At 47.1% G+C, this 16,195-nt stretch overlaps 1 protein-coding gene across 2 annotated transcripts in view; it reads right to left on the bottom strand.

Moving 5' to 3' along the window:
* Window positions 1–1,244: 1,244 nt before the first annotated feature.
* POGK (pogo transposable element derived with KRAB domain) overlaps window positions 1,245–16,195 on the bottom strand; it is a 15,637-nt gene continuing 686 nt past the window's right edge. The window contains exons 2-6 of one of the 2 annotated variants that reach the window (XM_025355642.1): window positions 14,779–14,912; window positions 8,992–9,118; window positions 8,135–8,233; window positions 5,320–6,805; window positions 1,245–3,137 (exon numbers count right to left, since the gene is read on the bottom strand). In XM_025355642.1, the coding sequence (XP_025211427.1) occupies window positions 5,334–6,805; window positions 8,135–8,233; window positions 8,992–9,118; window positions 14,779–14,910 (1,830 nt within the window). In that variant the 5' untranslated portion in view covers window positions 14,911–14,912 and the 3' untranslated portion in view covers window positions 1,245–3,137; window positions 5,320–5,333. The remainder of the gene's footprint in view (window positions 3,138–5,319; window positions 6,806–8,134; window positions 8,234–8,991; window positions 9,119–14,778; window positions 14,913–16,195) is intronic. The other variant, XM_025355651.1, reaches the window with a different exon arrangement.

The raw sequence follows: 16,195 nt of genomic DNA on the forward strand, positions 1-16,195 counted from the left end.
AAACTGCAAACAGGAAAACTTCCCACTACTCTCTATGACCTGGCCTGAATTCCTAGTCACCTACCCACCTGGCGGGACCATGGAATGCTGGAGGACTCCCTTTGCCTCATGTATTTCAGGTCTACACTCTACTATCTGCTCTTCATGCCAGTTTTCCTATGAAATCATTTTCTAAAGAGGGAGATGGGGTAAAGTGCAGGGCAGGAAGGTAGAAACAGTAATACTTAGCATTTTCACAAGAGCCTCTTGAAACATCTGAACTCTGTCCACCAAAGGCTGGTTCCATCTGTAACACTATTGCCAGCTTTGGGGACTCTGAGTGCAATCTCTTCTCTAATTAGGTTAAGAAACAAAAGCTTATTATTAAGCATCATGTAGAAAAGTAATTAACAAGGAAAAAGCTGTTAGAAACCATATAATTTCAGACTTAGAATAAAACTTTTTTCCTGCAGGAATTTATCACTGTGCAAAACCAGGTGTGATAAGGCTGGCTGTACTTTACCAGGCAGGTGGGAGGACTCGCGTAGCATGTTCTTTTGTTGTTGTTCTGAGTTAAAAACCTTTTAGGTTCAGAGGTACAAGTGTGCAGGTTTGTTATTTAGCACGTTCTTATCATCTTTATCACCCACTTCTCTGATCAACCAGGGACAGAGTTACTCAAACACTTTTCCTTTCCATTGCCTGAAGTGATGACCACAGGTAAATGCCAGTGTCCTACCATGCCTTTGACTCATCCCAAAATGCCTCTGGGAGGAAGAGTATGGAAGCTTAGTCTAGGGGTCAGACTTGGAGAGTGGCTCAGCATTTAATGCTGATGGGTTAAAAAGGAAAAATAACACTGCCAGATTATTCCTGGAGAATCGAGTACCACTTTATGGGCACTGTAAATTGTCAGGACTAATTTTACTAAAAGTGCATAATTAAGACCTATGGGTTCATCATACTTTCATTTAAAATTCAGATCCCTTTATGGGATTTCTTTCATGTGATTTTGGTAATGTACCATTGCTGAGAGCATACAAAACATGACTGAGGAAAAAGCTATGCCAAACTTGCCCCACTGCATATTCTTCTCTGTGTCTTCACAGATACCAGTATTAATTATACTGCATCTCATGAACCCTTTTTGATTCAAAGATGTAATATATTGGTACCAAATTGGATGGAGAATAAGGTGCAGCCAACAGCTTGAATGTAACTTTTCACAATGCTAATAGGTAAAGAAATAAAACCACCATAGCCTGTTGTCTTTATTATCAAAGTTTATTGTTGGGGTCAGTTCCTATCTACTAGGGAGTACAACTATGTCTCAATATGTGCTATAGTAATTCTAGGGTAACAGCCATTCTGCAAAATAGTTGTACTGGGGCTCTGTTAGGCATAGATCATAATTAAGTCAGTGGAAGAATGAGCCCAGAGAAACCCTGGCAGCAGAGCCGTTACTCTAGGAAAGTTCCAGTGCTATGCAACCTGTAAAGCATCATCACGCAGCCGATGATGAGACTCACGGAGGTGTTGGTGGAGTGAAACAGGAGTTGAACCCATTTTCCACTCTTCTCGGCGGGGTAATGGTGGCTCCAAGGAAGGAACCCAAAATTAGGTCTTGTAAAATCTTTTAAGCTCCCAAAGCAAGAGAAATAAGACATAAAGAAGAAAGAGCCAGTAACTAGGACAGATGAAAAATTAGGTGGAATTGGAGGGAATGGAAACTTCTGGAATGCAAAGTAGCTGGGTTTAGATGCCATTTGAGATGACCAAGAATACAGTACAGGTAAAAGCAAATGGGGAAACAATTCAAATATTGACAGTTGTTCAGATACTAGAGGTTAAGTAAAATTTCCCCCCTTAGGGGAAAACTGGTTTAAAAGGATCAGAAAGGTGAATCACTAATAGGAAAATGAGTACCTGAGTAGAAATAGGTGTTTCAAGATGCCAAGAACAGTTTAATATACAGGTGAGCTGAGTCTATAGGAAGGAAAAGTGGTTATGGCAGCCTGTTTCCAGATTTGATCATTGGAATGACATTTCTAGCAATGGCTTTGTCTGTGAAGTCCTGGCGTATTTTTTGTAGCACAGATCGCTTTAAAGGAATGTTTTTGTAACACTCAAACTTATGTGGGAATGCAAATTACTATAGTGTAAAAATTCAATGACCTCCCACCTATTCCTGCAGGGCAGGAGAGCAGAAGTCTTAAAACAACTGGGGCTAAAAGCCCAAGCCCTCCCACTGCCCCTGTGATAAAAATATTAAAGAAATTAACAAAACAAGCATCAAATGAGTCAATGGGCCTTGTACCATGTAGACAGCAGATAATTTATAGTGACTTCTTCTGCAGGCAGCCTGAGAAACAAGAGCTTGCATACGAAATCCTGCCCTATCATTAAATATAATAATGAAAAAAACAGGGCCACTAAATGAGACCCTAAAAAAAGTCTAGCTGCCAATCAGGTTGGGAAGATAAATAAAACAGCATAGTTTATTTTAACCTATATCTTCCAGACTAACCTAATTTGTCTATAGAAAAGCCATCTGCTGGCACCAGGCCAGTATGTCTTAATTTTCTTGTTATCCTAAATATCTCATTTTTCCAAAAGAGGAAATGTGTAAGTAGCAGGTGTATGTAAGTGACACATTTCTACAAAGCCTTCTCTGTAGTCTTGACCTGTGTGGGGACAGGGTCTACTTTTGGAAGCATTTTCAAAGGCAGAATAAAACTTTACTTGAGGTTTTCTCCATAGAAGGACACCAGAGTTGTGCCCATATGATGAGTCCCCTGTTGGTGTTGAACAAATTGTCTTTTCTCCAGGAAATAACCTTTGTTCGTTCATATTTACAGGTTTCTTTTGATGGGCAGATGGAGTAATCTCCAAAACAAGAAATGGGGCAGAAGCAGTTTCTTTTCTGAGCATGTCTCTGATGAAATGATAGGTCCTAGACTTTTCTGATACCTTTTATGGTGTGGGGAGAGGCTGGTCTGTGTCCTGGGATGGATGTATAGGCTGCTGTCTGAATCCGGGCTGTTCAGAGCCCCGTGGCCTTTTCCTGATGTTCCCTGTGCATCCAGCGCATCCACACTTTCAGGAATAATCTTCTTGAGGATTTTCCTCTCCAGCTGTTTCAATCAGAGTTCCATTTGCTGGAAAACAGAGAGAACCTAAATGAATTAACCCTTGGCTTTTTGGTATAACTTTTAACAGACATAATAATTCCACCAGTCAGATTTCCAAATGGATGACAAGAGGCAGTTTTATGCCAACTTGGTCTCCCAAATCTCTGTTCACTGTGGATCTGTCTACTCCCATCACTTCCTCAGCAGCTGCAGAGAGAATGGTGGCAGTCTAGAAGAGCAAAAGCGCATGACCAATATTAGAGGCCAACATTCATAAATGCAACTCAGCATAGCTTTTTCTCCTTTCCTCTTCTGGAAGTGTTTAATCATGTCCCTGAGGTGGTAAGGAGCTTAGGAAATTAAAAGTGCACAAAAATGTTATCTAACAAGGAGAGGGAAAAGCGAAAGGTAAATGAGGAAAAGATGGAAACTCAGTGTAATTCAGTTTGAAGTCCAACGCAGGCAAGATAAGGGTCAGCAGAAAAGGGAGGCAGGATTCATGGGGTTTCTCAAAACATGGAGGACACAAGGGGGAAAAAAAGCAATTTTGATGATTTTGAATGTAATAGTAAGAACTTATCCTTGCTCTATTATAATTCCAGGGATCCCAGAATTACAGTGGGATTCAGCAATATGAGTACAATTTAATTTGGGGACAAGGAAGGAGATGTAAGTCACTCTTTGAAACACATACAGACTTATATAGCTGAAATGGGTAAAAGAAGGCTCCCATTAGCATTTCATTTGGAGAAAAAAGCAAGGAAGATGGAAACACCTAATTAAAAGAAAAAGAATGTGTGAAGATGGCTGATGGTTTCAGGTCCTCTGTGAAAGAGGTGGCTTCTTCCTTCATATAAAACACTGTCTAGAGGATCAAATTAATTTATAATTAGGGAGATAAGAACAAAGAGGTAAATGAATTGTTTGTTCTTTGTGGGTGTCCCCCCTGCTGTACATGCTCATCCTTCTCCTTTCTGGAGGTGTAGGTGGGTGGGGTCATTTCACTATTGTCTCAGGCCTCCATTCCTACTTTCCTTTGAAAGCTGCTCTTCTTGTGTACTCAACCCAGAAAATTCCAGGCCTATTGTCTTCAGCCCTCAAACTTTACTCACTTAGAGTCCTAGATATGCACCCTGTTTTCTTTTTTTGGTGTAAAGATTCAGTTTAAAAATACCTTCCTTCAGACATCTGCTGACTACAGGAAATTATTGTAATAGCCCATGTGAAGGTCATAATGAGACTAAGATTTTTTTTTTTAAAAAAACAAAAACCCTGAATTCCCTAGGGAAAAGCAAGCAGACGCTATTATTCTTATTCGCTGGTGGCATACTGTGTAGACAGCTCCAGGACTGAGACCTGAGGCCCAGAGGACACTGTACTGAAGGCACACTTAATGGTCTCCCTATGTCATGGTCCTACAGGCCAGCAAAAGTGAGTACAACTGTCCCAGCATGTCAGTTACACAGTTACACATACTGGCCCTAAATGTTCAGCATAATTTAAAAGGGAAAGAAAAAAGTTGGCTTTTCAGACAAAATTTTGTGTGAACTGAACAATGCCAGACTATGCTTCTTTGGGCTCAAATAATTTCAACTTTACAGCTCTCAGATGTTCTGGCAGCTTGTTCTTTGTTCATTTCACCTATTATACAAGTGTTTCTGGGTCCAGGCCACAGAGCAAAATAGAAACAAAGTAAATCAAACAATAAATGTTCCATATAAAGGAGAAAATGCTAACGGTCTGTTATCTATACCAGCAGTCCCCAACTTTTTTTGGCACCAGGGACTGGTTTCATGGAAGACAATTTTTACATGGACCCAGGGCGTGCGGGATGGGGGGCAGCAGGATGGTTTTGGGATGAAACTGTTCTGCCTCACAACATCAGGCATTAGATTCTCATAAGGAGCATGCAAACTAGATCCCTTGCATGCGCAGTTCACAACAGGGTTCGTGCTCCTATGAGAATCTAATGCCGCTGTTGATGTGAAAGGAGGTGGAGCTCAGGTGGTAATGCCGCTCACCTCCTGCTGTTCAGCCCAGTTCCTGACAGGCCATGGACTGGTATGGTCTGTGGCCTGAGAGCTGGAGACCCCTGATCTATACTACTGCACTGTAGGCTCTAAGTGAACTTAAAAACAGAAAAATAGTGGAAAGAGAGAAGGGCATGTCAATCAGCAAAGGCACTGAGTATCTACTCCTGAGTGGTTACCTTTCCCTTTCCCTTCAGTTGCCCTCAGCCATGCTTTCGGTGTCACATTCTTTTGGTGGTTCTCCTCCTCCTGGCAACTCACTCTCGATTTCCCACAGGACGTCGTCTTCCTCCTCCAAGTTGCTGGAGATATGGCACTTCTTGAACCCTTGGACGATGGACTCACTTGAGATGCTATTCCACGCGACCATGACCCACTCCAGAAAGAGGCCCAGGGGCGGCTTCTTAGCATTCCCGGTTGGGCTCAGAGCCAGGTTCCCAGCCAGAAGCCAGTTGGAGTACTGGGCCCGCACGCTGTCATTCAGTGGCTTGTAGACCACGACGTCCAGCACCTGAAGCTGTGAGGTCAGACCCCCTGGGATGATCACCATGTCAGTGTTCATGCTTTCCATGGAGTTCTTCACGGAATCTGTGGCATGGCCCCGGAAGCCATTCAAGATCAGCATCCCTCGCTGCTTGGGCACCGCTCCTGTCCTCCGTCTCCACACCACTTCCAACCAGTCCTGCATCAAGTCTTCAGTCATCCACCCATACCGGTGGCAGCGGATTTCCATCCCACTGGGAAACTTCCCCGGGGGGATATACGTTCCCCTCAAAATGATGTATGGAGGTAACTTCCTCCCATCAGCCAAGACACCAAGCATTGCTGTGATTTTCAGTTTTTCCCTGCCTGGTGTCTTGACCAAGACAGGCTTTTCGCCCTGGTTATCAACAGTTACCCGTGATGGCACCTCTAAACAAATGGGCGTCTCATCTGCATTCCCCATCTGAGCTACCTCATAGTCATGCGCCCTGCGCAGAGCCAGGACACTGCGTTGGTAAGTGACGAGTTTCTCAGTCAGGTCTTCCGGCAGGTGCTGGGGCACGGGCACTTTATGCCTCAGAGATAGGTCATACCTTCTCATCATTCTTCGACACCAACCTAAGCTTGCCTTGAACCCTTTCTCTGGAATGTTCATTTCCTGGGCGATTTCGAGAGCTTTCAGCTGCATCGCCTCGCGGGTGATGGGGTCCCCTTTGGCCTGCATGTATCTGACATATTCGGCCACACGCTGGTCCACCAGAGCAAACCTCCCGTTCTTGGGGCCTCGGAATGCTCGCCGCATGGCGTGGGCGTTTTGAAGCTGTGGCTTCACTTTGCGCCAGTCTCGAACGTTTTTTTCCAATACTCCAAACTGCTTGGCAGCCTGGCAGTTGTTGGTACTCTCGGCATATTCCACCACCATCAGCTTGAACCCTGCGTCGTAACTGCGCCGCATGCCCCGGCTGAACTGAAACTTCCCAGCTAGGTCGTCAGCCGAGAGGTCATACCCTGGGAAGCCCATGGCCATGTAGAAGGGGTACCCCTCGCTCCACTCGGGCAGCTCTGTGATATCCCGAGGCAGACGGAGGCCAAAGCTGTCAAAGTGCTGAGGCTGAGGAAACTGGGAGGTAGCATTCATTGGGTGTGGCCAGTCTGGAGGCTTTACATCAGATTCTTCATTTTCTGGGAGACAAATAGTGAGGGGCAAAAATAATGCCAGTAAGTAAAATGGCTTATACCCTGATTTTTGGGGGTTGAAATGCTAAGAATACCTTACTCTGAGATTCACCAAAAGTAGTAACTTTAATAACAGGTAACATTGCCTAAGTCCTTATCCATATGACAATTTATATGGACTACCCACACCTAGTTCTCTTAGTAACTCTAAGTATCACTGTTCCTTCTTTGCAGATGAAGAAGGGGAGGCTACAGAGGTTACATAATACACCAAGGGAGCCAAGCCAGAAAGTGGCAGAGCTGGGAATTGAACAGAGGCACCAAGCTTGGACCAAATAATTTGGGGGCCATGTTTGCGTCAAAATACTTTTTATGTGAATGAGAAGCCAAATGTAAACCATATTACCATATAATATTACAGAGATGCATCATGGCCTGATTCATATCCCTTTAGAACCAAGAAAACCTATAGCAAAAACCACACTTAGCAAAGTTAAGCTTGTAAGGCAGAAAATTAGTTCTTGCACATTAACAGTGGAACCGGGTTTCACTTTATATTTAGGAGGTGGTCACAGAAGTTGAGTATGACTTGGGGAAATTACCCCATCTCACCCAAACTAAAATGCCATCAGTTGTAGGATGCATCATTATGTGCCATTAAGAAAGAAAACACTACTAATTAAGCTACGATGTGCCACTGATTTTAAGAGGCATTCTCAATTTCAGAGACAGTAAAGCAATGGGGGAAAAACATGTCTCAGAGTCAGTGAAATATGGCATTTTAAACTCTTCTGGAGAAAAGACAAAACTATTTTGGCAGTCTGGAAGCAATGCTATTTCTATTCAACTGCGGCCTCAATAACCATTTTTCTTGACAAAGGACTAGGTACTTCTTAGATACATTTGCTCAAATGTATACTATGACTGCTAATGCTTTTTCTATCCAGTATGAAATGGACAGGAAGCCAGGTAACTCAGGAAGCGTGCTTCCTCTCACTATTCTTAGTTTGCAGAGGCACATGGTACACTACTGAGGTAGCCCTGTTCGGCTAGAAGGTGCACTGGACCAAACGCTGCACAAGCCTCATTTTGCTTCATCCACATAGAAGGTCATACATCGAGTCTTGTTACTCAGAGCTGATAGAGGAAGAATGGAAGCTCTGAGGTAAAAGCAGCTGCCTAAAGTCACACATTTAGCACTGCAAAGAGGGAGATTTCAAAACTCCAAAGCCCATAATCCTTCTACCTCTTAAATACCCCGTGGAATGTACACTGAAAATCCCACTTCACAATGTTCCCAGCTGGATGGACGCTGAACTGCTTTACTTGTAGTACCTGCAGAGGTGCCTCCGTGGAGCTGCCACTCGTCAGAATTCTGAGACTCCTCCTCCCCTTCCAACCGGGTGATCATGTCTGGCTTAGGGAATGGGAATTCTGTTTATAGGAGATAAAATAGGCAACAGCTGTGTATTACTGTCCTGGAGCACTACCAAAATAAGTACTTTAAAATACTTAAGAGCCACTCTCCCCTTCTTTGTGAAAAACAAGGGGAAAAAGACTCAGGGATACTTAAAGAAAAAAGATAATGGAAAATAGGTCTGTCCAAGGGAATGGGTAGATCTCTCCTAATGAGGGATGGTATTGGCACCAATAATAAAAGAACTGCACTTAGCAGGCAAGAGGGTGAATGCAGCTGCTGATCCAATTAACATTTTGGTACCTGTATGAGCAAACTGGGAAATCTCTTCAAATGGTTACACTCTGCTGGTAAGATGTGTGATATCAAGTTGGGGCGGGGGCTGGGGAGAGGAGCAAACAGTCTTTGGGAGGATATGTCCCCAAACTTCTGAGGCTGGCAGGGTAACATCAATGCCTGCCTTCTCTCGTAAGGAACAGTGAGGCACAGGCCCAGATCCATGGTGACATTTCTAAGGTTATATAGTTTTTCTTCCTTAAATGTGAATGCCTGGGTTGAATGGGGGCAGTTCTGAGGCAGCATGGGTTGCTGAGTAGGATGGCACAACATTTATATTCTGCCCAAATCAAAAATTGGAAATTAAATGGGCACAGACATTGAGGAGGCAGAGTCTAAGTTCAGGAGAGAGGGATGTTGGATATAGCAGAGAAGAGAGGCATGGAAACAATTCTCTGGGCTCAGAGCTTCCAGGAGACCAAGGAAAACAAAGCTTTACCCAGGGACAGGACAGTCTCATAATTCATCCTCATGACTTCCCGGTAGAGGGCCTTTTGTTGCTCTGTCAAAACTTCCCACTCCTCGTCGGAAAAATATATGGCCACCTCATCAAATAGGGCCGGTACCTAGAAGAGTGAACAGCTCTTTCACACTGACGAACAGGCACAAGCAGACAGACTTTCAGAGCGCACAGGACCTTACAGACAGCCTGGGACAGCCCGTCCTCTCACAGGTCAGGCGAGGGACCCTGACGCAGGGGAAAATGGACTGTCCACATTCATACAGCTGCTGGAGGCCAGCGAGGGCAAGAGCACAGTCCTTCTGTGCACACCACCGCAGCTGCCACCCCCCGTTCAGGTAAGGTAAGCAGCACCCTGAGAACAAAACTCCCGATCATGATCACTGGCTGGGGGATACCGGGACATTGTACCCTCCTGCGCTGTGGTGAGAGCTGCTCATGGCTCACCTCTGACCCAAGACTTAAGCCACCCACACCCAGACAAAGTGTCCCACCAACACACTCACCCCCAATTCTCTCCCACCCCAGAAAAAGACCCTCGGCCCTGGGCGGGGTGAGTTGGGTTTGTAAATCTGAATAGGATCACTGCCCTCCATGGGATCTTTGTGGGTTTCCAGGGCACTGCATGTCCAAGGGTACTAACCAAAGTGTTAGACTTGGGACCCAAAGCTGCCCAGAGTACAGCCACTGAGAGAAGGGGCCCTACTTGGCCTTTCCGATCCACAAGAGCATGAAGAGTAAGAAAGAAGGGCTAATTAGAGCTTAATATATGTAATGAGATGCCAGAGCAAACTCATTCACTTTGATCCTAGACCAGGTAGGCAGAAAGCCCAAAAGACTCCATCCCTCCCCTGTTCCTCTGCTTCCTGGCCCCAGTAACAGGGGGCTCCTCAGTAGCCCAAGGCATCCAAGCCACCCAAACCACCCTCCTCTTTTTAACTGTATTTCTTATTTCAGTCATTAAAAATCCTACTCCAAAGCTCATCCTATTTAGTGGTAAGAAGGCACTGGACAGCTTGTTTCAGTCTGGTTATTTTGTATTCTTGCCTTCGAAGCTATTTCCCAAAGCTGTATCTTGGGTCTGGGTGATTATGATATTGTTTTTCCTCAGTTTAGAAAATTAGTGTCCATACACTATACAGCCTGTGGCCACTTCAGGGCTCAGGCCATCAGTCACATTGGCCTTTCCTCCCTGACCCAAGGAAGCCCCCTTGTTCTCTCCCCACCTTCCACAGCACCTCACACATAGGAAGCACGTACTAGGAAAGGGCCTGTAACTGCTTCATTTATTCCCCGCAACGGGCCTGTGGTGGAGCAGATATGCCTATTTTTTTTTTTTTTTTTTTTTTGAGATGGAGTCTTGCTCTGTTGCCCAGGCTGGAGTGCAGTGGCACGATCTTGGCTCACTGCAACCTCTGCCTCCCGAGTTCAAGCCATTCTCCTGCCTCAGCCTCCCTAGTAGCTGGGATTACAGGCGCACGCCGCCATGCGTGCCCCTGTAATCATTTTGTATTTTTAGTAGAGATGGGGTTGCACCATGTTGGCCAGGCTGGTCTCAAACTCCCGACCTCAGGTGATTCACCCACCTCGGCCTCCCAAAGTGCTGGGATTACAGGCGTGAGCCACCGTGCCCCTACTTAATCAAGGAGAATATGGGCTTAGAGAGGTCCCATTTCCAGGCTAATGTCATCGCCAATAAATGGTGGGGTTGCGGCTTGGACCCAGCACTGCGTGACCCCAAGGATCCAGCAATACTGAGCACAGCTGCCTCCCTGATGACTAACCCTCAACTCTCCCCAGCTCTGTGCTCCGCTTGTACTCAGCTGTGTGCAGTTCCCTGAACAACCATTCCCCAATGCCCCCTACACCTTGGCCCATATTCTCCCCTGGCCTTGGAGGGCCTCCCCTTTCTTGGTCTGGCGGACACCCACCCATCTTCCAGGACTCGGCCCCAAATCCCTGCTCCCCAGGAAGCCTGCTCTGTGCCATGCTGTGAGCACACGCAAACATCCCTGTGATGCCCTGGGCTCCACACTCCCGGGGCACTCATCACACTGCAGAACTCTTTCGGTTGGTTTGTCTGCTCCCTCCGTTCGAATCTGAGCTCGTTGAAGGCAGGACCTGTACTTACTCCTTTTTGCCTCCCTAAGCCCAGGACACTTCCTGTAGCTAGTAGTCACTGAAAAATGTGTTTTTGAATATACGATCTAGGCAAATCTTCTCTGGATTTCCCTTCTCTTGTTCCACTTGGAACTGTTTCAGAGAATCGTTACATTTTATCTGTCACAAAACCGAGCCTACTCTTTGGAGTAAGAATGGACAAAAATCTCTTAAGTGGGAAATACAAGGAGGTAAGACGGATTTGTCTCCAGGCTTTCCTCAGACTTCCTTGCCCTGGAAAGCCAGTCAGCCCAGGAATTTTCCACCCCACTCCTTTCCCACTTCCCAGGCTTTTAAAGAACTGTCTCTTTGGCCTTTTTTTCTCCCTGGGAAGTTCCAGATCTAGGCCATACCTATTTATAGTCCCTTTCCCTTTGCTGATAAAATGGGAACAGGACTGGCTATGCCTGTCATTTCAGAGGGGCCATCAATACTCTTAGGGGGGTAACATATTCTAGGCCTGGTAGAAACATCAGGTACCAGGAGCCCTGAAGCTGCAGGAAGAAAGCTGGGGGCTGGTGCAGGATTCATCTCCTCCTATTGATGACTGAGCCACGGAGGATCTTCAAACAAGCCCACATTATGCTCCAGAGGCACAGTGCAGTGGCTTAGAAATTCTCCTCACAGCAAGCCTCTGTGAGAATGGAGTGATCCTTCAGCCAGGCCCTGCTGCGCAGGCCTCCCCTCGCTCCACAGAGGCCTTTTATCTGGCTGAACACAGCAGAAGGTAAACAGGGCCGGCCCTGGGCAAAACTGAGAAGTCAGGCAGTCTGTGTACCACCTCTAGACACCCCTTCTTGGCCTTGCAGGTAGGGACCCTCAATCCCTGCCCTCCTCCCTTTCCTCAGAAGATCAAGGGCTCCCTGGATAAGTGTTCTTCCTCTAGCTTGTGTGCACTGCCTTGCTCTGCTAAGGAAGCTGGCATTCCAACGCTATCTCAAAGGGTAAATGTTGTAAAGTGCTTACACCTTGCACAGCCTCACTAAAGCCTTGCAGCCACCCAGCAAAGATGCAGGGATCTCAGGGGAGTGAGTTTGTACTGATCCACTGATGGAGTGCCTGCTATGTGCCAAGCACTGTATAGGACACTCAATCACATAAATATATTCTCTCAATGAATCCTCTGAACTAGGGACATGGGGATCACTACCTCACTTTTACGTTACCCATAAAACAACAGAGTGTTTAAGTAACTTGTTCAAGGTTACAGAGCTAGAAAGTCTGATGCCAAAGCTTTGCTTTCTTACCAGGCCACACAGGCCTTAGCATGGTGGCTGTAGAGAGCCTGAGGCCTCCCTTAGAAAGATGGGCTAAGGCCTCATTCCACAGAGCTAAGGAGAAAGCTCAAACTCACCAGCGTAGCACTCCATGTCCTCCTGGCTGGCTCTGGCCCCTGGCCTGGCCTCGCCTCCTATGCCTGATCCCCTTCCTCTCCCTGCCATGAGTTTCAGGTTCCAGCTGCAGGAGCTGCTCCTAACTAACTGCACACAAGCTCCTCTCCCCAGTGCTTTTGCCTGTGCTGTCCTCTTTCCTGGAGTGTAACCCCCTTCCCTTTACCTTGGCTGATTCCATCATGACTAAGACTCAGTTCAAAGTACATTTTTTATTTTTCCTACTTAAAATTGTATTTCTATTTCAAGTCTATGGAATTTTATCCTAATATATTATCATAGTTCTTAGGCTTGAAAAGCTTTCACTGGTCACCCTAACATAATTCTCTATAACCAAAATACGTATTTTTAAAACAGACTCTTTTCTTCTAATTTAATGCTCTAGAGCAGGGTTTCTCAACCTCAGCACGATGACGTTTTGGGCCAGTTACTTCTTTATTGTGTGTGTGTATGTGTGTGGGTGGCAGGTGGGGGGGGCATCCTGTGCACTGTAGATGTCTAGCAGCACCCCTTCTACCCACTAGGTGCCAGGAGGATCTCCCAGTCCCCAGTGCACCCCTATCAAGTCAGACAACGAAAAGTGTTTCCAGATATTGCCAAATATCCAGGGGTGGGGAAAGGGGGTAGTGTTTCCAGATGTTGCCAAATGTCCAGGGGTACGGGCAAAATTGCTCACTGCTCAAGATTAGGCCTTGTCCAGGAAGCCCTGGAGTTCTCAGCCTGAATGAGGCATGCCCCCTCTTGGCTCCTGATGCATCCTTACAGCCTTCTACCACTGCACTCTGCAGACTGTGCTTACTATTACCTATGTCTACTTCCCTGTCTTGCTCACAAGACTGGAAATTACATCAGGAAAAAAGACCCTCTTTACGCCCAACACTGTGCTTGGTAACTGTGGATGGATGGCCGATTGCCTGGAGGCCACAAATGCCCAATCCCCAGCACCACCAGCTGCTGGAGTCCCTCCTCCAGCCCCTCTGGTTACTTCCTTCTTTCCCCACCCAAGCATGGTTGGTCTTCATCTTGCTCATTCCTCACTGTCCCAACACATTCACTTTTATTGCACCTGTTCTCCAAGGTTCTCCATTTAGATGTTCTGGGTTGACCAATTGAGCCTCAAAGCCCTGAGTTTCGACTGCCTTGAGGTCGTGTTCCAGGCTACATGGACCTGACGCCTGCTTGGATCAGAATTGGGAAGAAGGATGTGTTGGGCAAAGAACACTGATGAGACAAAGGCAGCGCAGCGTCCACAGCTAGACTGGCAAACTGAGAGCCTGTGCTTGCACTTTTTTTTTTAAAAAAATTAAGGTATAGCATACATATGGTAAAATGTATTACTTTTAAGGGTGCAGCTCAGAAGACCTGTTTTGAAGAACAAATGTCAGTGTTTATGTGTATCCTTAGGGCAAGGCAAATAATCTTTCTGCATCCCAGTTCCCTCATGTGGTAGGGAACAATTTAGAAGTACCATGCTCGTATGGATAGGGGCTCTTCATGGAAGCAAAGGATATTATGTATACTGACAATGTTTATACACAACAGAAAATAAGCAGAGAAAAGGAATGTCAATTTGTTGCTTATTTAAAATGTTTACTATTCATGCCTAATTACCACGAAGTCCAGTAACTACTGTGAATAATTATCTGTAACTATAAATATCTACTGCATTTGCATTTGTATAAACTGACCTCTATCATACTATCCTGTGTGTATACCCTGAATCTCTGTATTCCCTGCTGCCCACCATTTCTATCCAGGTCAGCTGGACAGGCAGCTCTCCTGTGTGAACTGTGGTAAGAGGTGCTCACACAGAATCAACTAGCCTAACCTCTCATGTCAACCCAATGACTCGAGTCTTATTTAAAATGGTTCCCTTCAACCAGCAGTAAGTCAACCAACATTTACTTGGTGCCTACAATGTGCCTGGCATCAAACACAGTGCAGGAAAAGTGGGTGAACGAGAGAGACAGGTCTTGGCTTCTAGGACTTCCAATCGAACGATGACAAGCTACATGGCTGAGGGACTGTTTCCATAACCACCTCCTCCATTCTCTGCACTGCCTTTTAAAGCCACAGAGCTGTTTTCTCAGGAATGCAAACACACCGGGCTGGGCTATTTTTACTTCCCACGTCTGGCTGAGGAGGAGACTTAAAGCAAGCTGGGCTCTCAGGCCTGCTTCTGCTGGCTGTGTGGACTCCACACCTTCTTACTTACCCATCCGCCCTCAGAGCAGATTCGTACTTTCTGCATGTCTGCTGGGCCGTCCTCCAGTTCCCGGCTCCGAATCTCTTCTTCCTCTTCCTCTTCTTTCAGGGTCAAATTGAGAGGGTACGCTGTGGACTCCATCTCTGCAAGCAAGATTCAGGTTCAGAAAAACCAGGTGTCACTGTGACCTCCCCAAAGCCTATGACGGGGGACGCTGAGCCACATACAAACCTCTTTAGCCCCAAGCACTGTTCCCTCTGGAGGGAAGTAAGGAAACAGAGTCGGCCAGGAAGCTACAGGGTGACATGTTTAATTGTGATAAGAGAGGCTATGGGTAGATAACGCATCTGGCTGCCTTCAAATATTTAAAAAGCTATCTGGGGAAGAGAACCCAGACTGGTTTGTAGAGACCGGAGGGCAGAACTGAGGCTGGCCAGTGGGTAAATATTCCTGGAAAAGGTTTTAAGCAGTGAGAAAGGCAATACTTTCTCGCAGCCAGTGCCACCCAAACAGGAATCAGAGGCAGGGGAAGGGTGCTGATTTCCTATCACCTTCCTATCAGGAAGGTGTCTGAACACAGATTGGACACTTACTCAACTGGAATGGGTGCTAGAAGCCATGGGCGGAGCGGTTGGCTCAGTAGGCCCATCGCCTGGATTTTCCAAATTCAAAGGTTCTGTCCACCAGCTGGTTCAGAAAATAGGGTCATTCTACCTTAAGGGACTTTGCAAACCCAGGAGTCAGTGAAACATATTGAGGGGTATGCCTGGATACCCAAAAAGGTGCAGAAATCGGCTGTGGCCCACCCCGACAGGGAAATGACCCATTGCCTCTGGGCTGCAAATTCCCTATTCGCTGACTCTTGGCCAGTACAAAGGGCGGCGCTCCTGCCCTCTATGGGCGCGGGCAATTCCTAGGTGTGGAGTGCGGGTGCATCTTCAGGGCTGCATCGGGGGACCTCCAAAGAAAAGATCCCTCCGGAGTTCAAAGTCGGTTCCTTCGATATTTCCAAAAAAGATGGGCGAACGCGGCATGGATGGGTCCAGGCTTCAGATGCCTGCAGCTGGGACCCGAACTTGGCCGCGGTCTCCCGGCCGGCTCCGGGGCAGAGGTGGGAGGGGCCGCCGCCCCGCGCTAAGGTGCCGCAACCAGAGCCGCCGCCCGCCCTGCCCCGCCTGCGCCACCGCCGCCGCGCCCCCGGGCGCGTTCGGATTTCTCCAGCCATCTTGCCCCATTTCCCTTTCTCCGCGGCCCCGCGCCGGGAGCGCTTCCGCCGCCCCCTCCGCTCGGCCCGCCTCCCCGCCGGGCCCCCTCCCGGCCCCAGCGCACCTGCCGGGCGGCGAGAGCCGGCGCCGCCCGCCTCCCCCGGCGGGCCCGCAACAAAGGCGGCGGCGGCGGCGCAGCCTCGGCGCCCCCGCCCCCGCCG

This window comes from Theropithecus gelada, chromosome 1, assembly GCF_003255815.1.
Source record: "Theropithecus gelada isolate Dixy chromosome 1, Tgel_1.0, whole genome shotgun sequence".
Lineage (NCBI taxonomy): Eukaryota > Metazoa > Chordata > Mammalia > Primates > Cercopithecidae > Theropithecus > Theropithecus gelada.